The sequence below is a fragment of the Saccoglossus kowalevskii genome, chromosome 1 (assembly GCF_978046115.1).
Source record: "Saccoglossus kowalevskii chromosome 1, keSacKowa6.1, whole genome shotgun sequence".
NCBI lineage: Eukaryota > Metazoa > Hemichordata > Enteropneusta > Harrimaniidae > Saccoglossus > Saccoglossus kowalevskii.
In genome coordinates this window covers 42,660,787-42,684,049 of record NC_140641.1, presented here as the reverse complement: position 1 = coordinate 42,684,049, position 23,263 = coordinate 42,660,787, and the positions used below count along the sequence as shown (strand labels likewise).

The 23,263-nt window shown below is 38.0% G+C and overlaps 1 protein-coding gene across 2 annotated transcripts in view; it reads left to right on the top strand.

Moving 5' to 3' along the window:
- LOC144360964 (uncharacterized) overlaps positions 1-23,263 on the top strand; it is a 30,446-nt gene that overhangs the window by 5,649 nt on the left and 1,534 nt on the right. Inside the window, exons 2-6 of one of the 2 annotated variants that reach the window (XM_085496438.1) lie at positions 13,885-13,954; positions 14,091-14,144; positions 15,356-15,412; positions 15,618-15,765; positions 22,622-22,788. In XM_085496438.1, coding sequence (XP_085352564.1) covers positions 13,898-13,954; positions 14,091-14,144; positions 15,356-15,412; positions 15,618-15,765; positions 22,622-22,788 — 483 coding nt within the window. In that variant the 5' untranslated portion in view covers positions 13,885-13,897. Of the gene's footprint in view, positions 1-13,534; positions 13,955-14,090; positions 14,145-15,355; positions 15,413-15,617; positions 15,766-22,621; positions 22,789-23,263 lie in introns of those variants that run through there. The other variant, XM_085496437.1, reaches the window with a different exon arrangement.

Below are 23,263 nucleotides of genomic sequence, written 5' to 3'. Positions count from 1 at the left end.
AGGGGTTTCCTTAGCCTTTATAAGTAGTTTTGTGGGTTTCCTCAACCTTAATATGTAGTGAAGGGGTTTCCTTAGCCTTTATAAGTAGTTTTGTGGGTTTCCTCAACCTTAATATGTAGTGAAGGGGTTTCCTTAGCCATTATAAGTAGTTTTGTGGGTTTCCTCATCAACCTTAATATGTAGTGTAGGGGTTTCCTTAGCCTTTATAAGTAGTTTTGTGGGTTTCCTCAACCTTAATATGTAGTGTAGGGGTTTCCGTAGCCTTTATAAGTAGTTTTGTGGGTTGCCTCAACCTTAATATGTAGTGTAGGGGTTTCCTTAGCCTTTATAAGTAGTTTTGTGGGTTTCCTCAACCTTAATATGTAGTGTAGGGGTTTCCTTAGCCTTTATAAGTAGTTTTGTGGGTTTCCTCAACCTAAATATGTAGTGTAGGGGTTTCCTTAGCCTTTATAAGTAGTTTTGTGGGTTTCCACAACCTAAATATGTAGTGTAGGGATTTCCTTAGCCTTTATAAGTAATTTTGTGGGTTTTCTCAACCTTAATATGTAGTGTAGGGGTTTCCTTAGCCTTTATAAGTAGTTTTGTGGGTTTCCTCAACCTTAATATGTAGTGTAGGGGTTTCCTTAGCCTTTATAAGTAGTTTTGTGGGTTTCCACAACCTAAATATGTAGTGTAGGGATTTCCTTAGCCTTTATAAGTAATTTTGTGGGTTTTCTCAACCTTAATATGTAGTGTAGGGGTTTCCTTAGCCTTTATAAGTAGTTTTGTGGGTTTCCTCAACCTTAATATTTAGTGTAGGGGTTTCCTTAGCCTTTATAAGTAGTTTTGTGGGTTTCCACAACCTAAATATGTAGTGTAGGGATTTCCTTAGCCTTTATAAGTAATTTTGTGGGTTTTCTCAACCTTAATATGTAGTGTAGGGGTTTCCTTAGCCTTTATAAGTAGTTTTGTGGGTTTCCTCAACCTTAATATGTAGTGTAGGGGTTTCCTTAGCCTTTATAAGTAGTTTTGTGGGTTTCTTCAACCTTAATATGTAGTGTAGGGGTTTCCTTAGCCTTTATAAGTAGTTTTGTGGGTTTTCTCAACCTTAATATGTAGTGTAGGGGTTTCCTTAGCCTTTATAAATAGTGTTGTGGGTTTCCTCAACCTTAATATTTAGTGTACGGGTTTCCTTAGCCTTTATAAGTAGTTTTGTGGGTTTCCTCAACCTTAATATGTAGTGTAGGGGTTTTCTTAGCCTTTATAAGTAGTTTTGTGGGTTTCCCCAACCTTAATATGTAGTGTAGGGGTTTCCTTAGCCTTTATAAGTAGTTTTGTGGGTTTCCTCAACCTTAATATGTAGTGTAGGGGTTTCCTTAGCCTTTATACGTAGTTTAGTCGGTTTCCCCAATCTTAACATGTAGTGTAGGGGTTTCCTCAGCCTTTATAAGTAGTTTAGTGGGTTTCCTCAACCTTAATATGTAGTGTAGGAGTTTCCTCAGCCTTTATAAGTAGTTTTGTGGGTTTCCTCATCAACCTTAATATGTAGTGTACGGATTTCCTTAGCCTTTATAAGTAGTTTTGTGGGTTTCCTCAACCTTAATATGTAGTGTATGGGTTTCCTTAGCCTTTATAAGTAGTTTTGTGGGTTTCCTCATCAACCTTAATATGTAGTGTAGGGGTTTCCTTAGCCTTTATAAGTAGTTTTGTGGGTTTCCTCAACCTAAATATGTAGTGTAGGGGTTTCCTTAGCCTTTATAAGTAGTTTTGTGGGTTTCCACAACCTAAATATGTAGTGTAGGGATTTCCTTAGCCTTTATAAGTAATTTTGTGGGTTTTCTCAACCTTAATATGTAGTGTAGGGGTTTCCTTAGCCTTTATAAGTAGTTTTGTGGGTTTCCTCAACCTTAATATGTAGTGTAGGGGTTTCCTTAGCCTTTATAAGTAGTTTTGTGGGTTTCCACAACCTAAATATGTAGTGTATGGATTTCCTTAGCCTTTATAAGTAATTTTGTGGGTTTTCTCAACCTTAATATGTAGTGTAGGGGTTTCCTTAGCCTTTATAAGTAGTTTTGTGGGTTTCCTCAACCTTAATATTTAGTGTAGGGGTTTCCTTAGCCTTTATAAGTAGTTTTGTGGGTTTCCACAACCTAAATATGTAGTGTAGGGATTTCCTTAGCCTTTATAAGTAATTTTGTGGGTTTTCTCAACCTTAATATGTAGTGTAGGGGTTTCCTTAGCCTTTATAAGTAGTTTTGTGGGTTTCCTCAACCTTAATATGTAGTGTAGGGGTTTCCTTAGCCTTTATAAGTAGTTTTGTGGGTTTCTTCAACCTTAATATGTAGTGTAGGGGTTTCCTTAGCCTTTATAAGTAGTTTTGTGGGTTTTCTCAACCTTAATATGTAGTGTAGGGGTTTCCTTAGCCTTTATAAATAGTGTTGTGGGTTTCCTCAACCTTAATATTTAGTGTACGGGTTTCCTTAGCCTTTATAAGTAGTTTTGTGGGTTTCCTCAACCTTAATATGTAGTGTAGGGGTTTTCTTAGCCTTTATAAGTAGTTTTGTGGGTTTCCCCAACCTTAATATGTAGTGTAGGGGTTTCCTTAGCCTTTATAAGTAGTTTTGTGGGTTTCCTCAACCTTAATATGTAGTGTAGGGGTTTCCTTAGCCTTTATACGTAGTTTAGTCGGTTTCCCCAATCTTAACATGTAGTGTAGGGGTTTCCTCAGCCTTTATAAGTAGTTTAGTGGGTTTCCTCAACCTTAATATGTAGTGTAGGAGTTTCCTCAGCCTTTATAAGTAGTTTTGTGGGTTTCCTCATCAACCTTAATATGTAGTGTACGGATTTCCTTAGCCTTTATAAGTAGTTTTGTGGGTTTCCTCAACCTTAATATGTAGTGTATGGGTTTCCTTAGCCTTTATAAGTAGTTTTGTGGGTTTCCTCATCAACCTTAATATGTAGTGTAGGGGTTTCCTTAGCCTTTATAAGTAGTTTTGTGGGTTTCCTCAACCTTAATATGTAGTGTAGAGGTTTCCTTATCCTTTATAAGTAGTTTTGTGGGTTTTCTCAACCTTAATATGTAGTGTAGGGGTTTCCTTAGCCTTTATAAGTAGTTTTGTGGGTTTTCTCAACCTTAATATGTAGTGTAGGGGTTTCCTTAGCCTTTATAAGTAGTTTTGTGGGTTTCCTCAACCTTAACATGTAGTGTAGGAGTTTCCTCAGCCTTTATAAGTAGTTTTGTGGGTTTCCCCAACCTTAATATGTAGTGTAGGGGTTTCCTTAGCCTTTATAAGTAGTTTTGTGGGTTTCCTCAACCTTAACATGTAGTGTAGGTGTTTCCTCAGCCTTTATACGTAGTTTAGTCGGTTTCCTCAAACTTATTATGTAGTGTAGGGGTTTCCTCAGCTTTTATTCGTAGTTTAGTGGGTTTCCTCAAGCTTAATATGTAGTGTAGGGGTTTCCTCGGCCTTTATAAGTAGTTTTGTGGGTTTCCTCAACCTTAATATGTAGTGTACGGATTTCCTTAGCCTTTATAAGTAGTTTTGTGGGTTTCCTCAACCTTAATATGTAGTGTAGGGGTTTCCTTAGCCTTTATAAGTAGTTTTGTGGGTTTCCTCAACCTTAATATGTAGTGTATGGGGTTTCCTTAGCCTTTATAAGTAGTTTTGTGGGTTTCCTCAACCTTAATATGTAGTGTAGGGGTTTCCTTAGCCTTTATAAGTAGTTTAGTTGGTTTCCTGAACCTTAATATGTCTTGTAGGGGTTTCCTTAGCCTTTATACGTAGTTTAGTCGGTTTCCTCATCAACCTTAATATGTAGTGTACGGATTTCCTTAGCCTTTATAAGTAGTTTTGTGGGTTTCCTCAACCTTAATATGTAGTGTAGGGGTTTCCGTAGCCTTTATAAGTAGTTTTGTGGGTTTCCTCAACCTTAATATGTAGTGTAGGGGTTTCCTTAGCCTTTATAAGTAGTTTTGTGGGTTTCCTCAACCTTAATATGTAGTGTAGGGGTTTCCTTAGCCTTTATAAGTAGTTTTGTGGGTTTCCTCAACCTTAATATGTAGTGTAGGGGTTTCCTTAGCCTTTATACGTAGTTTAGTTGGTTTCCTCAACCTTAATATGTAGTGTAGGGGTTTCCTCAGCCTTTATATGTAGTTTTGTGGGTTTCCTCATCAACCTTAATATTTAGTGTAGGGGTTTCCTTAGCCTTTATAAGTAGTTTTGTGGGTTTCCTCAACCTTAATATGTAGTGTAGGGGTTTCCTTAGCCTTTATAAGTAGTTTTGTGGGTTTCCTCAACCTTAATATGTAGTGTGGGGGTTTCCTTAGTCTTTTTAAGTAGTTTAGCTGGTTTCCTCAACCTTAATATGTAGTGTAGGGGTTTCCTCAGCCTTTATACGTAGTTTAGTCGGTTTCCTCAACCTTAATATTTAGTGTAGGGGTTTCCTTAGCCTTTATAAGTAGTTTTGTGGGTTTCCTCAACCCTAATATGTAGTGTAGGGGTTTCTGTAGCCTTTATAAGTAGTTTTGTGGGTTTCCTCAACCTTAATATGTAGTGTAGGGGTTTCCTTAGCCTTTATAAGTAGTTTTGTGGGTTTCCTCAACCTTAATATGTAGTGTAGGGGTTTCCTTAGCCTTTATAAGTAGTTTTGTGGGTTTCCTCAACCTTAATATGTAGTGTAGGGGTTTCCTTAGCCTTTATACGTAGTTTAGTTGGTTTCCTCAACCTTAATATGTAGTGTAGGGGTTTCCTCAGCCTTTATATGTAGTTTTGTGGGTTTCCTCATCAACCTTAATATTTAGTGTAGGGGTTTCCTTAGCCTTTATAAGTAGTTTTGTGGGTTTCCTCAACCTTAATATGTAGTGTAGGGGTTTCCTTAGCCTTTATAAGTAGTTTTGTGGGTTTCCTCAACCTTAATATGTAGTGTAGGGGTTTCCTTAGCCTTTATAAGTAGTTTTGTGGGTTTCTTCAACCTTAATATGTAGTGTAGGGGTTTCCTTAGCCTTTTAAGTAGTTTTGTGGGTTTTCTCAACCTTAATATGTAGTGTAGGGGTTTCCTTAGCCTTTATAAGTAGTTTTGTGGGTTTCCTCAACCTTAATATGTAGTGTAGGGGTTTCCTTAGCCTTTATACGTAGTTTAGTCGGTTTCCCCAACCTTAACATGTAGTGTAGGGGTTTCCTTAGCCTTTATAAGTAGTTTTGTGGGTTTCCTCAACCTTAATATGTAGTGTAGGGGTTTCCTTAGCCTTTATACGTAGTTTAGTCGGTTTCCCCAACCTTAACATGTAGTGTAGGGGTTTCCTCAGCCTTTATAAGTAGTTTAGTGGGTTTCCTCAACCTTAATATGTAGTGTAGGAGTTTCCTCAGCCTTTATAAGTAGTTTTGTGGGTTTCCTCATCAACCTTAATATGTAGTGTACGGATTTCCTTAGCCTTTATAAGTAGTTTTGTGGGTTTCCTCAACCTTAATATGTAGTGTATGGGTTTCCTTAGCCTTTATAAGTAGTTTTGTGGGTTTCCTCATCAACCTTAATATGTAGTGTAGGGGTTTCCTTAGCCTTTATAAGTAGTTTTGTGGGTTTCCTCAACCTTAATATGTAGTGTAGGGGTTTCCTTATCCTTTATAAGTAGTTTTGTGGGTTTTCTCAACCTTAATATGTAGTGTAGGGGTTTCCTTAGCCTTTATAAGTAGTTTTGTGGGTTTTCTCAACCTTAATATGTAGTGTAGGGGTTTCCTTAGCCTTTATAAGTAGTTTTGTGGGTTTCCTCAACCTTAACATGTAGTGTAGGAGTTTCCTCAGCCTTTATAAGTAGTTTTGTGGGTTTCCCCAACCTTAATATGTAGTGTAGGGGTTTCCTTAGCCTTTATAAGTAGTTTTGTGGGTTTCCTCAACCTTAACATGTAGTGTAGGTGTTTCCTCAGCCTTTATACGTAGTTTAGTCGGTTTCCTCAAACTTATTATGTAGTGTAGGGGTTTCCTCAGTTTTTATTCGTAGTTTAGTGGGTTTCCTCAAGCTTAATATGTAGTGTAGGGGTTTCCTCGGCCTTTATAAGTAGTTTTGTGGGTTTCCTCAACCTTAATATGTAGTGTACGGATTTCCTTAGCCTTTATAAGTAGTTTTGTGGGTTTCCTCAACCTTAATATGTAGTGTAGGGGTTTCCTTAGCCTTTATAAGTAGTTTTGTGGGTTTCCTCAACCTTAATATGTAGTGTATGGGGTTTCCTTAGCCTTTATAAGTAGTTTTGTGGGTTTCCTCAACCTTAATATGTAGTGTATGGGTTTCCTTAGCCTTTATAAGTAGTTTAGTTGGTTTCCTGAACCTTAATATGTCTTGTAGGGGTTTCCTTAGCCTTTATACGTAGTTTAGTCGGTTTCCTCATCAACCTTAATATGTAGTGTACGGATTTCCTTAGCCTTTATAAGTAGTTTTGTGGGTTTCCTCAACCTTAATATGTAGTGTAGGGGTTTCCGTAGACTTTATAAGTAGTTTTGTGGGTTTCCTCAACCTTAATATGTAGTGTAGGGGTTTCCGTAGCCTTTATAAGTAGTTTTGTGGGTTTCCTCAACCTTAATATGTAGTGTAGGGGTTTCCTTAGCCTTTATAAGTAGTTTTGTGGGTTTCCTCAACCTTAATATGTAGTGTAGGGGTTTCCTTAGCCTTTATAAGTAGTTTTGTGGGTTTCCTCAACCTTAATATGTAGTGTAGGGGTTTCCTTAGCCTTTATACGTAGTTTAGTTGGTTTCCTCAACCTTAATATGTAGTGTAGGGGTTTCCTCAGCCTTTATATGTAGTTTTGTGGGTTTCCTCATCAACCTTAATATTTAGTGGAGGGGTTTCCTTAGCCTTTATAAGTAGTTTTGTGGGTTTCCTCAACCTTAATATGTAGTGTAGGGGTTTCCTTAGCCTTTATAAGTAGTTTTGTGGGTTTCCTCAACCTTAATATGTAGTGTGGGGGTTTCCTTAGTCTTTTTAAGTAGTTTAGCTGGTTTCCTCAACCTTAATATGTAGTGTAGGGGTTTCCTCAGCCTTTATACGTAGTTTAGTCGGTTTCCTCAACCTTAATATTTAGTGTAGGGGTTTCCTTAGCCTTTATAAGTAGTTTTGTGGGTTTCCTCAACCCTAATATGTAGTGTAGGGGTTTCTGTAGCCTTTATAAGTAGTTTTGTGGGTTTCCTCAACCTTAATATGTTGTGTAGGGGTTTCCTTAGCCTTTATAAGTAGTTTTGTGGGTTTCCTCAACCTTAATATGTAGTGTGGGGGTTTCCTTAGTCTTTTTAAGTAGTTTAGCTGGTTTCCTCAACCTTAATATGTAGTGTAGGGGTTTCCTCAGCCTTTATACGTAGTTTAGTCGGTTTCCTCAACCTTAATATGTAGTGTAGGGGTTTCCACAGCCTTTATACGTAGTTTTGTGGGTTTCCTCAACCTTAACATGTAGTGTAGGGGTTTCCTCAGCCTTTATACGTAGTTTTGTGGGTTTCCTCATCAACCTTAACATGTAGTGTAGGGGTTTCCTCAGCCTTTATACGTAGTTTAGTGGGTTTCCTCATCAACCTTAACATGTAGTGTAGGTGTTTCCTCAGCCTTTATACGTAGTTTAGTCGGTTTCCTCAACCTTAATATGTAGTGTAGGGGTTTCCTTAGCCTTTATAAGTAGTTTTGTGGGTTGCCTCAACCTTAATATGTAGTGTAGGGGTTTCCTTAGCCTTTATAAGTAGTTTTGTGGGTTGCCTCAACCTTAATATGTAGTGTAGGGGTTTCCTTGGCCTTTATAAGTAGTTTTATGGGTTTCCTCAACCTTAATATGTAGTGTAGGGGTTTCCTTAGCCTTTATAAGTAGTTTAGTTGGTTTCCTCAACCTTAATATGTAGTGTAGGGGTTTCCTTAGCCTTTATACGTAGTTTAGTCGGTTTCCCCAACCTTAACATGTAGTGTAGGGGTTTCCTCAGCCTTTATAAGTAGTTTAGTGGGTTTCCTCAACCTTAATATGTAGTGTAGGAGTTTCCTCAGCCTTTATAAGTAGTTTTGTGGGTTTCCTCATCAACCTTAATATGTAGTGTACGGATTTCCTTAGCCTTTATAAGTAGTTTTGTGGGTTTCCTCAACCTTAATATGTAGTGTATGGGTTTCCTTAGCCTTTATAAGTAGTTTTGTGGGTTTCCTCATCAACCTTAATATGTAGTGTAGGGGTTTCCTTAGCCTTTATAAGTAGTTTTGTGGGTTTCCTCAACCTTAATATGTAGTGTAGGGGTTTCCTTATCCTTTATAAGTAGTTTTGTGGGTTTTCTCAACCTTAATATGTAGTGTAGGGGTTTCCTTAGCCTTTATAAGTAGTTTTGTGGGTTTTCTCAACCTTAATATGTAGTGTAGAGGTTTCCTTAGCCTTTATAAGTAGTTTTGTGGGTTTCCTCAACCTTAACATGTAGTGTAGGAGTTTCCTCAGCCTTTATAAGTAGTTTTGTGGGTTTCCCCAACCTTAATATGTAGTGTAGGGGTTTCCTTAGCCTTTATAAGTAGTTTTGTGGGTTTCCTCAACCTTAACATGTAGTGTAGGTGTTTCCTCAGCCTTTATACGTAGTTTAGTCGGTTTCCTCAAACTTATTATGTAGTGTAGGGGTTTCCTCAGTTTTTATTCGTAGTTTAGTGGGTTTCCTCAAGCTTAATATGTAGTGTAGGGGTTTCCTCGGCCTTTATAAGTAGTTTTGTGGGTTTCCTCAACCTTAATATGTAGTATACGGATTTCCTTAGCCTTTATAAGTAGTTTTGTGGGTTTCCTCAACCTTAATATGTAGTGTAGGGGTTTCCTTAGCCTTTATAAGTAGTTTTGTGGGTTTCCTCAACCTTAATATGTAGTGTATGGGGTTTCCTTAGCCTTTATAAGTAGTTTTGTGGGTTTCCTCAACCTTAATATGTAGTGTAGGGGTTTCCTTAGCCTTTATAAGTAGTTTAGTTGGTTTCCTGAACCTTAATATGTCTTGTAGGGGTTTCCTTAGCCTTTATACGTAGTTTAGTCGGTTTCCTCATCAACCTTAATATGTAGTGTACGGATTTCCTTAGCCTTTATAAGTAGTTTTGTGGGTTTCCTCAACCTTAATATGTAGTGTAGGGGTTTCCGTAGACTTTATAAGTAGTTTTGTGGGTTTCCTCAACCTTAATATGTAGTGTAGGGGTTTCCGTAGCCTTTATAAGTAGTTTTGTGGGTTTCCTCAACCTTAATATGTAGTGTAGGGGTTTCCTTAGCCTTTATAAGTAGTTTTGTGGGTTTCCTCAACCTTAATATGTAGTGTAGGGGTTTCCTTAGCCTTTATAAGTAGTTTTGTGGGTTTCCTCAACCTTAATATGTAGTGTAGGGGTTTCCTTAGCCTTTATACGTAGTTTAGTTGGTTTCCTCAACCTTAATATGTAGTGTAGGGGTTTCCTCAGCCTTTATATGTAGTTTTGTGGGTTTCCTCATCAACCTTAATATTTAGTGGAGGGGTTTCCTTAGCCTTTATAAGTAGTTTTGTGGGTTTCCTCAACCTTAATATGTAGTGTAGGGGTTTCCTTAGCCTTTATAAGTAGTTTTGTGGGTTTCCTCAACCTTAATATGTAGTGTGGGGGTTTCCTTAGTCTTTTTAAGTAGTTTAGCTGGTTTCCTCAACCTTAATATGTAGTGTAGGGGTTTCCTCAGCCTTTATACGTAGTTTAGTCGGTTTCCTCAACCTTAATATTTAGTGTAGGGGTTTCCTTAGCCTTTATAAGTAGTTTTGTGGGTTTCCTCAACCCTAATATGTAGTGTAGGGGTTTCTGTAGCCTTTATAAGTAGTTTTGTGGGTTTCCTCAACCTTAATATGTTGTGTAGGGGTTTCCTTAGCCTTTATAAGTAGTTTTGTGGGTTTCCTCAACCTTAATATGTAGTGTGGGGGTTTCCTTAGTCTTTTTAAGTAGTTTAGCTGGTTTCCTCAACCTTAATATGTAGTGTAGGGGTTTCCTCAGCCTTTATACGTAGTTTAGTCGGTTTCCTCAACCTTAATATGTAGTGTAGGGGTTTCCACAGCCTTTATACGTAGTTTTGTGGGTTTCCTCAACCTTAACATGTAGTGTAGGGGTTTCCTCAGCCTTTATACGTAGTTTTGTGGGTTTCCTCATCAACCTTAACATGTAGTGTAGGGGTTTCCTCAGCCTTTATACGTAGTTTAGTGGGTTTCCTCATCAACCTTAACATGTAGTGTAGGTGTTTCCTCAGCCTTTATACGTAGTTTAGTCGGTTTCCTCAACCTTAATATGTAGTGTAGGGGTTTCCTTAGCCTTTATAAGTAGTTTTGTGGGTTGCCTCAACCTTAATATGTAGTGTAGGGGTTTCCTTAGCCTTTATAAGTAGTTTTGTGGGTTGCCTCAACCTTAATATGTAGTGTAGGGGTTTCCTTGGCCTTTATAAGTAGTTTTATGGGTTTCCTCAACCTTAATATGTAGTGTAGGGGTTTCCTTAGCCTTTATAAGTAGTTTAGTTGGTTTCCTCAACCTTAATATGTAGTGTAGGGGTTTCCTTAGCCTTTATACGTAGTTTAGTCGGTTTCCCCAACCTTAACATGTAGTGTAGGGGTTTCCTCAGCCTTTATAAGTAGTTTAGTGGGTTTCCTCAACCTTAATATGTAGTGTAGGAGTTTCCTCAGCCTTTATAAGTAGTTTTGTGGGTTTCCTCATCAACCTTAATATGTAGTGTACGGATTTCCTTAGCCTTTATAAGTAGTTTTGTGGGTTTCCTCAACCTTAATATGTAGTGTATGGGTTTCCTTAGCCTTTATAAGTAGTTTTGTGGGTTTCCTCATCAACCTTAATATGTAGTGTAGGGGTTTCCTTAGCCTTTATAAGTAGTTTTGTGGGTTTCCTCAACCTTAATATGTAGTGTAGGGGTTTCCTTATCCTTTATAAGTAGTTTTGTGGGTTTTCTCAACCTTAATATGTAGTGTAGGGGTTTCCTTAGCCTTTATAAGTAGTTTTGTGGGTTTTCTCAACCTTAATATGTAGTGTAGAGGTTTCCTTAGCCTTTATAAGTAGTTTTGTGGGTTTCCTCAACCTTAACATGTAGTGTAGGAGTTTCCTCAGCCTTTATAAGTAGTTTTGTGGGTTTCCCCAACCTTAATATGTAGTGTAGGGGTTTCCTTAGCCTTTATAAGTAGTTTTGTGGGTTTCCTCAACCTTAACATGTAGTGTAGGTGTTTCCTCAGCCTTTATACGTAGTTTAGTCGGTTTCCTCAAACTTATTATGTAGTGTAGGGGTTTCCTCAGTTTTTATTCGTAGTTTAGTGGGTTTCCTCAAGCTTAATATGTAGTGTAGGGGTTTCCTCGGCCTTTATAAGTAGTTTTGTGGGTTTCCTCAACCTTAATATGTAGTGTACGGATTTCCTTAGCCTTTATAAGTAGTTTTGTGGGTTTCCTCAACCTTAATATGTAGTGTAGGGGTTTCCTTAGCCTTTATAAGTAGTTTTGTGGGTTTCCTCAACCTTAATATGTAGTGTATGGGGTTTCCTTAGCCTTTATAAGTAGTTTTGTGGGTTTCCTCAACCTTAATATGTAGTGTAGGGGTTTCCTTAGCCTTTATAAGTAGTTTAGTTGGTTTCCTGAACCTTAATATGTCTTGTAGGGGTTTCCTTAGCCTTTATACGTAGTTTAGTCGGTTTCCTCATCAACCTTAATATGTAGTGTACGGATTTCCTTAGCCTTTATAAGTAGTTTTGTGGGTTTCCTCAACCTTAATATGTAGTGTAGGGGTTTCTGTAGACTTTATAAGTAGTTTTGTGGGTTTCCTCAACCTTAATATGTAGTGTAGGGGTTTCCGTAGCCTTTATAAGTAGTTTTGTGGGTTTCCTCAACCTTAATATGTAGTGTAGGGGTTTCCTTAGCCTTTATAAGTAGTTTTGTGGGTTTCCTCAACCTTAATATGTAGTGTAGGGGTTTCCTTAGCCTTTATAAGTAGTTTTGTGGGTTTCCTCAACCTTAATATGTAGTGTAGGGGTTTCCTTAGCCTTTATACGTAGTTTAGTTGGTTTCCTCAACCTTAATATGTAGTGTAGGGGTTTCCTCAGCCTTTATATGTAGTTTTGTGGGTTTCCTCATCAACCTTAATATTTAGTGGAGGGGTTTCCTTAGCCTTTATAAGTAGTTTTGTGGGTTTCCTCAACCCTAATATGTAGTGTAGGGGTTTCTGTAGCCTTTATAAGTAGTTTTGTGGGTTTCCTCAACCTTAATATGTTGTGTAGGGGTTTCCTTAGCCTTTATAAGTAGTTTTGTGGGTTTCCTCAACCTTAATATGTAGTGTGGGGGTTTCCTTAGCCTTTATAAGTAGTTTTGTGGGTTTCCTCAACCTTAATATGTAGTGTGGGGGTTTCCTTAGTCTTTTTAAGTAGTTTAGCTGGTTTCCTCAACCTTAATATGTAGTGTATGGGTTTCCTCAGCCTTTATACGTAGTTTAGTCGGTTTCCTCAACCTTAATATTTAGTGTAGGGGTTTCCTTAGCCTTTATAAGTAGTTTTGTGGGTTTCCTCAACCCTAATATGTAGTGTAGGGGTTTCTGTAGCCTTTATAAGTAGTTTTGTGGGTTTCCTCAACCTTAATATGTTGTGTAGGGGTTTCCTTAGCCTTTATAAGTAGTTTTGTGGGTTTCCTCAACCTTAATATGTAGTGTGGGGGTTTCCTTAGTCTTTTTAAGTAGTTTAGCTGGTTTCCTCAACCTTAATATGTAGTGTAGGGGTTTCCTCAGCCTTTATACGTAGTTTAGTCGGTTTCCTCAACCTTAATATGTAGTGTAGGGGTTTCCACAGCCTTTATACGTAGTTTTGTGGGTTTCCTCATCAACCTTAACATGTAGTGTAGGGGTTTCCTCAGCCTTTATACGTAGTTTTGTGGGTTTCCTCATCAACCTTAACATGTAGTGTAGGGGTTTCCTCAGCCTTTATACGTAGTTTAGTGGGTTTCCTCACCAACCTTAACATGTAGTGTAGGTGTTTCCTCAGCCTTTATACGTAGTTTAGTCGGTTTCCTCAACCTTAATATGTAGTGTAGGGGTTTCCTTAGCCTTTATAAGTAGTTTTGTGGGTTGCCTCAACCTTAATATGTAGTGTAGGGGTTTCCTTAGCCTTTATAAGTAGTTTTGTGGGTTGCCTCAACCTTAATATGTAGTGTAGGGGTTTCCTTGGCCTTTATAAGTAGTTTTATGGGTTTCCTCAACCTTAATATGTAGTGTAGGGGTTTCCTTAGCCTTTATAAGTAGTTTAGTTGGTTTCCTCAACCTTAATATGTAGTGTAGGGATTCCTTAGCCTTTATTCGTAGTTTAGTCGGTTTCCTCAACCTTAATATGTAGTGTAGGGGTTTCCACAGCCTTTATACGTAGTTTAGTCGGTTTCCTCAAACTTAATATGTAGTGTAGGGGTTTCCTCAGCCTTTATACGTAGTTTAGTCGGTTTCCTCAAACTTAATATGTAGTGTAGGGGTTTCCTCAGCCTTTATACGTAGTTTAGTCGGTTTCCTCAAACTTAATATGTAGTGTAGGGGTTTCCTCAGCGTTTATACGTAGTTTAGTCGGTTTTCTCAACCTTAATATGTAGTGTAGGGGTTTCCGTAGTCATTATAATTAATTTAAAGGGTTTCTTTAGCCTTTATATGTAGTGTAGGGTTTCCCCAACCATTATACGTAGTTTAGTCGCTTTCCTCAACCTTAATATGTGGTTCAGGGGCTTCCGTAGTCAATGTAATTTGTTTAAAGGGTTTCTTTAGCCTTTATATGTAGTTTAGTGGGTTTCCCCAACCATTATACATAGTTTAGTCGGTTTCCTCAACCTTAATATGTAGTGTAGGTACTTCCTTAGTCTTTATGAGTAGTTTAGTCATAAGGTGAAATTATACATATGAATTTGTGTTTTCTTGTTAGATTTTTCACGTGTATGTTCTCAATGATGGATTCTCACAAAAATGTCCAATTACTGTATCCCGATTTAACGGTAAGATTTCGAATTCACGTTACTTCGGCGATTTATGTAATGATATCGTATCAGTAGTGTGAAGTATATCCCAATATCACATCAAAATAAATTCAGTCTATTTTAATCCTGTAATATTATATTATCGTGTCCGTAGGAACTCAAGCAGCTTTATTTTGGAGAGGTTGAAGTTGAAGATTCAAATAAGTCGGTATGTATTAATGTATAAACATTCAACCCAGTAAGCAAATACTATCCAATCCGCATATCATTGACAGTAATAATATATATGAATGACAGAAACATTGGGTCGCTTTTTAAAACATTTTATAAATATATATATATTTATATAAATCGAAATGACCATTAGATTCAAATTTTCCAATCAAGGAACGGTGTTATGACATCATCGTTAGTTTTAATTTATATTAATGAGTCAGTTCATCATCATCATCATCATCATCATCATCATCATCATCATCATCATCATCATCATCATACAATTAAGCGCTTTAATTTGAAATATGTAAATATGTGGGCAATCGTAGATGTCACTTGAATGAGCATGTACACGCATTAATGGTGAGCTCTTGACCTAATTTGAATAAATACATACACTAAAGTACACCTTTCTTTTAAATCTCTATATAAACGTTTAAAACATCACTTAAACTTCTGTACATTATAACGTTACCTAAACTGGTATACTAGAAATCTGTACACAGACTGCCAGTGTTATAATTACTTAAACTACCGAAAGCAACGCCACACAACGCAACCTAACATAAATATGAGATGTAAGGCCTGCATATGTATTTAGCAAATGCTTTAGACGTTATCATACAATTTGAATCATTGTCAATGAATTAATGTTACAGAAACACCAAGACACTGTGAAAACAACAACCAATATTTCAAATCAATTACAGTGGCCCCTCGCTAAGTCGCGGGTGTCGGGATCCAAGCAAAAACCGCGACTTATTAATGGTCGCGATTTACCGAGGGGCCTCGTGAAATGGGGCGGGCATTGAAAACATATAAAAAGCACATATACACCCATGGGATTATTTATAGTGTGTCTTCTTCATTAAAACACATCACAATCACGATTGATAAACGTACACAAGTTATTTAAAAGGTTATAAACAAATTGTATGTTGTATCATCCCATGTGTCAGGTAGTATTCAAAAAAGAATCGATCATGATTATGTTTGCTGTAAACATTGCAGTGATGCGTTGATTATTTTGTTTGTGTCTGATATTATGTGGGTTGTTTGCTGTTGCTTGCGACTTCGACGGTAACAGCTTCCAAAATAAACCAGTTCCATCGCAATTATAAATTTGTTTTTCGGTAAAAGTTCCGACAGCCTACATGTTCATGTATAATAAGTATGTTCATACTGTATATATTGTATTGTTAGCTGTCAGAGGGAAGTAGAAGTCTTGACCATGCTAGTCGATCAAGTCTCGGAATACCGGTAAGTTGTATAATCATGTAGTATCTGGCTTAATTACCGTAGCTCTTCTAATTGTACCCGTTCTGGTCCTAAGGCAATATCACACTGCTCAATGCGAGATAGATATATCACAGCGGCCCTTGCTGATAAATAACAAGGATATTAGAAATACGCAACGCTTAAAATAATACTTTATTAAAAGATTTAACACATACGTGTCTCACAGAGTGAAGTATTGTGGCCTCGAAATGGAGATAACCTGCGAATAGCTTCTCGGCTAAGTCGTGAGCGAGACGGGTTTTTACGAGTAAAAAAAGATAACTCTAGGAATCCATTACTGGTTGATGCTAAAGGGTCCATGGACAAAACAAATAGTAAGTATACTATATTATTAGTGTCAAACTCTAACACTGGTATATTAGTATGTTGATAGTACGTACTAGCGCATTATTGGTTTTGCAACAACAACAAATGTCATTTGTACATTTCCCGTACCATCAAAGATGGAAGGAAAGGTATATTAAGGGGAACATTTTTGTCCGGCGTTGTCGGCATCGTTAATAATTGTTATTGTATGCACAATAACTTTACTAGTTCCATTCCAAACTTTATCAAACTTGGTCCCCTTATTCATCAGTATAAACTATTTCTTGAGTTTGAACAACAGATGTCCTGCATGAAAATATCATGCAAAATTGAGAAAATCTAATAAAATATTTTGACTGTTTCTACTTGACTGATCACTGGTGATACACATCAAAGGTCACTGATCTCAGTAGAAATATGCATTGTTGTATGTGTTCAATGAAGCAAATCATTTATCTTGTAATAATATCCATTGTAATGTATCTCCCAAATCCCATGGGAATACTGTACTGGGTTTCAAAACCAACTCATGGAGAGATTTTTTGCACAGTCTGATACACATTTGCAAACCTACCAATAAAATCTTTACAGAAAACAAGATGTCAGAAAATCAATATAAGCACTCCTATGAACTGGGTGCCAAACTTTGATCAAGATCTGAAGCTAATAGAAAATCTGTTTAGTTCATAGTTATCAAATCAAAAACAATACATAAAAAATACATAAAAAGCAAAACGTTGCATCCCCATTTTGAAAAGAATCATTGTACTAAAATATATGTATTCTGTATTTGACAAATAGTTCATTCGACAAATGGAAATTCACAGGAATTTGTTTCAGCTATTAGAACAGAATGATATACCTGTTTAATACTAATTTAAAAACGCACTTCAAAAACAAAGATTGCAGTATTTGAAGATGTAGATTCTCAGAAGGCAACAGTACAGTTGACTTTTCTCTACTCTGAACACCATCACACTATTTAAGTTGATTTGCATACGTAGCATGATAGCTATTAATAGAGGGTGTTTTTTTTACTTTCCATATAATACAGTAGTCACACAGTGAATCATTAAATTTTGACAGACACCTGTACAAAATACTTGGACAAAAGCCAGCTAAGATTTTCTGTTATCTTGCATGTTTTATGAATCTATTTACGTCCAAATGCAGCACTTTTTTCTGTGATGAAGCATTTGTTTTTATACTAAAATATCTGAATTACTTTGAATAAAGCTGGAAATTATGTCCCTTAAAATAATTAAACAAATTAGGTACCAATGTTTTTTTAAGATATTTACATCTATCAAGGACATTCGGTAGACTGATTCCCCACTGTTGGTTCAACCCCAAAACATGTTTGTATTCAAAATTAATTATGACAATACATATTCATATTGAAACAAACTATGATAAAGGGAATAATATTATATAACAAAAGGCAAGGTCACCAGAGTTCAACTATGTTTTTAATTTGCAAACGTCATATTCATGAAGGTGATGACAAATCAATATTCACAGTAGCTCTTTTGTGGCAGCCACTCTCACATGATGTATTGATTGACAGTACACATCCAGCCACTCTCACATTATGTATTGATTGACAGTACGCAGCCAGCCACTCTCACATTATGTATTGATTGAGAGTACGCAGCCAGCCACTCTCACATTATGTATTGATTGACAGTACGCAGCCAGCCACTCTCACATTATGTATTGATTGACAGTATGCAGCCAGCCACTCTCACATTATGTATTGATTGACAGTACGCAGCCAGCCACTCTCACATTATGTATTGCTTGACAGTACACATCCAGCCACTCTCACATTATGTACTGATTGACAGTACGCATCCAGCCACTCTCACATTATGTATTGATTGACAGTATGCAGCCAGCCACTCTCACATTATGTATTGATTGAGAGTACGCAGCCAGCCACTCTCACATTATGTATTGATTGACAGTACGCAGCCAGCCACTCTCACATTATGTATTGATTGACAGTATGCAGCCAGCCACTCTCACATTATGTATTGATTGACAGTACGCAGCCAGCCACTCTCACATTATGTATTGATTGACAGTACGCAGCCAGCGACTCTCACATTATGTATTGATTGACAGTACACATCCAGTCACTCTCACATTATGTATTGTTTGACAGTACACATCCAGCCACTCTCACATTATGTATTGATTGACAGTACACATCCAGCCACTCTCACATTATGTATTGATTGACAGTACACAGCCAGCCACTCTCACATTATGTATTGATTGACAGTACGCATCCAGCCACTCTCACATTATGTATTGATTGACAGTACGCAGCCAGCCACTCTCACGTTATGTATTGATTGACAGTACGCAGCCAGCCACTCTCACATTATGTATTGATTGACAGTACACATCCAGCCACTCTCACATTATGTATTGATTGACAGTACACATCCAGCCACTCTCACATTATGTACTGATTGACAGTACGCATCCAGCCACTCTCACATTATGTATTGCTTGACAGTACGCAACCAGCCACTCTCACATTATGTATTGATTGACAGTACACATCCAGCCACTCTCACATTATTTACTGATTGACAGTACGCATCCAGCCACTCTCACATTATGTATTGCTTGACAGTACGCAACCAGCCACTCTCACATTATGTATTGATTGACAGTACGCAGCCAGCCACTCTAACATTATGTATTGATTGACAGTATGCAGCCAGCCACTCTCACATTATGTATTGATTGAGAGTACGCAGCCAGCCACTCTCACATTATGTATTGATTGACAGTACGCAGCCAGCCACTCTCACATTATGTATTGATTGACGGTATGCAGCCAGCCACTCTCACATTATGTATTGATTGACAGTACGCATCCAGCCACTCTCACATTATGTATTGATTGACAGTACGCAGCCAGCCACTCTCACGTTATGTATTGATTGACAGTACGCAGCCAGCCACTCTCACATTATGTATTGATTGACAGTACACATCCAGCCACTCTCACATTATGTATTGATTGACAGTACACATCCAGCCACTCTCACATTATGTACTGATTGACAGTACGCATCCAGCCACTCTCACATTATGTATTGCTTGACAGTACGCAACCAGCCACTCTCACATTATGTATTGATTGACAGTACACATCCAGCCACTCTCACATTATTTACTGATTGACAGTACGCATCCAGCCACTCTCACATTATGTATTGCTTGACAGTACGCAACCAGCCACTCTCACATTATGTATTGATTGACAGTACGCAGCCAGCCACTCTAACATTATGTATTGATTGACAGTATGCAGCCAGCCACTCTCACATTATGTATTGATTGAGAGTACGCAGCCAGCCACTCTCACATTATGTATTGATTGACAGTACGCAGCCAGCCACTCTCACATTATGTATTGATTGACGGTATGCAGCCAGCCACTCTCACATTATGTATTGATTGACAGTACGCATCCAGCCACTCTCACATTATGTATTGATTGACAGTACGCAGCCAGCCACTCTCACGTTATGTATTGATTGACAGTACGCAGCCAGCCACTCTCACATTATGTATTGATTGACAGTACGCAGCCAGCCACTCTCACATTATGTATTGATTGACAGTACGCAGCCAGCGACTCTCACATTATGTATTGATTGACAGTACACATCCAGCCACTCTCACATTATGTATTGATTGACAGTACACATCCAGCCACTCTCACATTATGTATTGATTGACAGTACACAGCCAGCCACTCTCACATTATGTATTGATTGACAGTACGCATCCAGCCACTCTCACATTATGTATTGATTGACAGTACGCAGCCAGCCACTCTCACGTTATGTATTGATTGACAGTACGCAGCCAGCCACTCTCACATTATGTATTGATTGACAGTACACATCCAGCCACTCTCACATTATGTATTGATTGACAGTACACATCCAGTCACTCTCACATTATGTATTGATTGACAGTACACAGCCAGCCACTCTCACATTATGTATTGATTGACAGTACACATCCAGCCACTCTCACATTATGTACTGATTGACAATACGCAGCCAGCCACTCTCACATTATGTATTGATTGACAGTATGCAGCCAGCCACTCTCACATTATGTATTGATTGACAGTACGCAGCCAGCCAGTCTCACATTATGTATTGATTGACAGTACGCAGCCAGCCACTCTCACATTATGTATTGATTGACAGTACACATCCAGTCACTCTCACATTATGTATTGTTTGACAGTACACATCCAGCCACTCTCACATTATGTATTGATTGACAGTACGCAGCCAGCCAGTCTCACATTATGTATTGATTGACAGTACGCAGCCAGCCACTCTCACATTATGTATTGATTGACAGTACACATCCAGTCACTCTCACATTATGTATTGTTTGACAGTACACATCCAGCCACTCTCACATTATGTATTGATTGACAGTACGCAGCCAGCCACTCTCACATTATGTATTGATTGACAGAACGCAGCCAGCCACTCTCACATTATGTATTGACTGACAGTACACATCCAGCCACTCTCACATTATGTATTGTTTGACAGTACACATCCAGCCACTCTCACATTATGTATTGATTGACAGTACGCAGCCAGCCACTCTCACATTATGTATTGATTGACAGAACGCAGCCAGCCACTCTCACATTATGTATTGATTGACAGTACACATCCAGTCACTCTCACATTATGTATTGTTTGACAGTACACATCCAGCCACTCTCACATTATGTATTGATTGACAGTACGCAGCCAGCCACTCTCACATTATGTATTGATTGACAGAACGCAGCCAGCCACTCTCACATTATGTATTGATTGACAGTACACATCCAGTCACTCTCACATTATGTATTGTTTGACAGTACACATCCAGCCACTCTCACATTATGTATTGATTGACAGTACGCAGCCAGCCACTATCACATTATGTACTGATTGACAGTACGCAGCCAGCCACTCTCACATTATGTATTGATTGACAGTACGTAGCCACCCACTCTCACATTATGTATTGATTGACAGTACGCAGCCAGCCACTCTCACATTATGTATTGATTGACAGTACGCAGCCAGCCACTCTCACATTATGTATTGATTGACAGTACGTAGCCAGCCACTCTCACATTATGTATTGATTGACAGTACGCAGCCAGCTACTCTCACATTATGTATTGATCGACAGTACGCAGCCAGCCACTCTCACATTATGTATTGATTGACAGTACGCAGCCAGCTACTCTCACATTATGTATTGATTGACAGTACGCAACCAGCCACTCTCACATTATGTATTGATTGACAGTACGCAGCCAGCCACTCTCACATTATGTATTGATTGACAGTACACAGCCAGCCACTCTCACATTATGTATTGATTGACAGTACGCAGCCAGCCACTCTCACATTATGTATTGATTGACAGTACTCAGCCAGCCACTCTCACATTATGTATTGATTGACAGTACGCAACCAGCCACTCTCACATTATGTACTGATTGACAGTACGCAGCCAGCCACTCTCACATTATGTATTGACTGACAGTACACAGCCAGCCACTCTCACATTATGTATTGATTGACAGTACGCAGCCAGCCACTCTCACATTATGTATTGATTGACAGTACGCAGCCAGCCACTCTCACATTATGTATTGATTGACAGTACGCAGCCAGCCACTCTCACATTATGTATTGATTGACAGTACGCAGCCAGCCACTCTCACATTATGTATTGATTGACAGTACGCAGCCAGCCACTCTCACATTATGTACTGATTGACAGTACGCAGCCAGCCACACTCACATTATGTATTGATTGACAGTACGCAGCCAGCCACTCTCACATTATGTATTGATTGACAGTACGCAACCAGCCACTCTCACATTATGTATTGATTGACAGTACGCAGCCAGCCACTCTCACATTATGTATTGATTGACAGTACGCAACCAGCCACTCTCACATTATGTATTGATTGACAGTACGCAGCCAGCCACTCTCACATTATGTATTGATTGACAGTACACAGCCAGCCACTCTCACATTATGTATTGATTGACAGTACATATCCAGCCACTCTCACATTATGTATTGATTGACAGTACACAGCCAGCCACTCTCATATTATGTATTGATTGACAGTACACAGCCAGCCACTCTCACATTATGTATTGATTGACAGTACGCAGCCAGCCACTCTCACATTATGTATTGATTGACAGTACACATCCAGCCACTCTCACATTATGTATTGATTGACAGTTCGCAGTCAGCCACTCTCACATTATGTATTGATTGACAGTACACATCCAGCCACTCTCACATTATGTATTGATTGACAGTACACATCCAGCCACTCTCACATTATGTATTGATTGACAGTACACATCCAGCCACTCTCACGTTATGTATTGATTGACAGTACACATCCAGCCACTCTCACATTATGTATTGATTGACAGTACGCAGCCAGCCACTCTCACATTATGTATTGATTGACAGTACGTAGCCAGCCACTCTCACATTATGTATTGATTGACAGTATGCAGCCAGCGACTCTCACATTATGTATTGATTGACAGTATGCAGCCAGCCACTCTCACATTATGTATTGATTGACAGTACACAACCAGCCACTCTCACATTATGTATTGATTGACAGTACGCAACCAGCCACGAAATACATTTTTAGCGCATGTAACAATTTCTTACCATGTATATTTGAGTATTAGGTACAGTTGAATAACATATTTCACGTTTCTGTTACAAGCTGTTTTGTCGGTGATTTCTACTACACAGGTCTGTTCAAAGTGTTTCATTTGCCTTCAATGACCCGATCGTTTTCTGCACGCGATGAAATGTGGGTGTTGATTGGAATTCCAGGGGAAAGAGTTGATAGAAGCGCAAATAAAGTGTTTTTATTGAAAACTGCGATTAAAGATGGCAAAAAGACAATTGTAGCCAAGGTAAATGCTTTATTAGACTTTCTATCATGATATTAATTTTTCATTATTATGTCATGACATTTGGGTGTATCAAGCTGTGCGATCAAACGACCGCGATATTTCCTAACCGATACCGAGACGAGAAACGAGACAGAGAATTTGTTTTTGCAAATACATTTATTATTTTAAAAAACTACCCCCTCACCCGAATTTTCTAGTAGAAGAATATTCATCTAATATGGTAACACTCAAAGTATCCATCCACGTTTGGTTCTCATTTTCTACTCATAATGATAATAATATTATACTTATAATATATTCCAATATATATATATATATATATATATATATATATATATATATATATATATATATATATATATATATATATATATATATATATATATATATATATATATATATATATATATATATATGAGGTATATGAGTTATATTGTCTATGAGGAAGTAAAGTATTTATTTAATTTCTATGTTA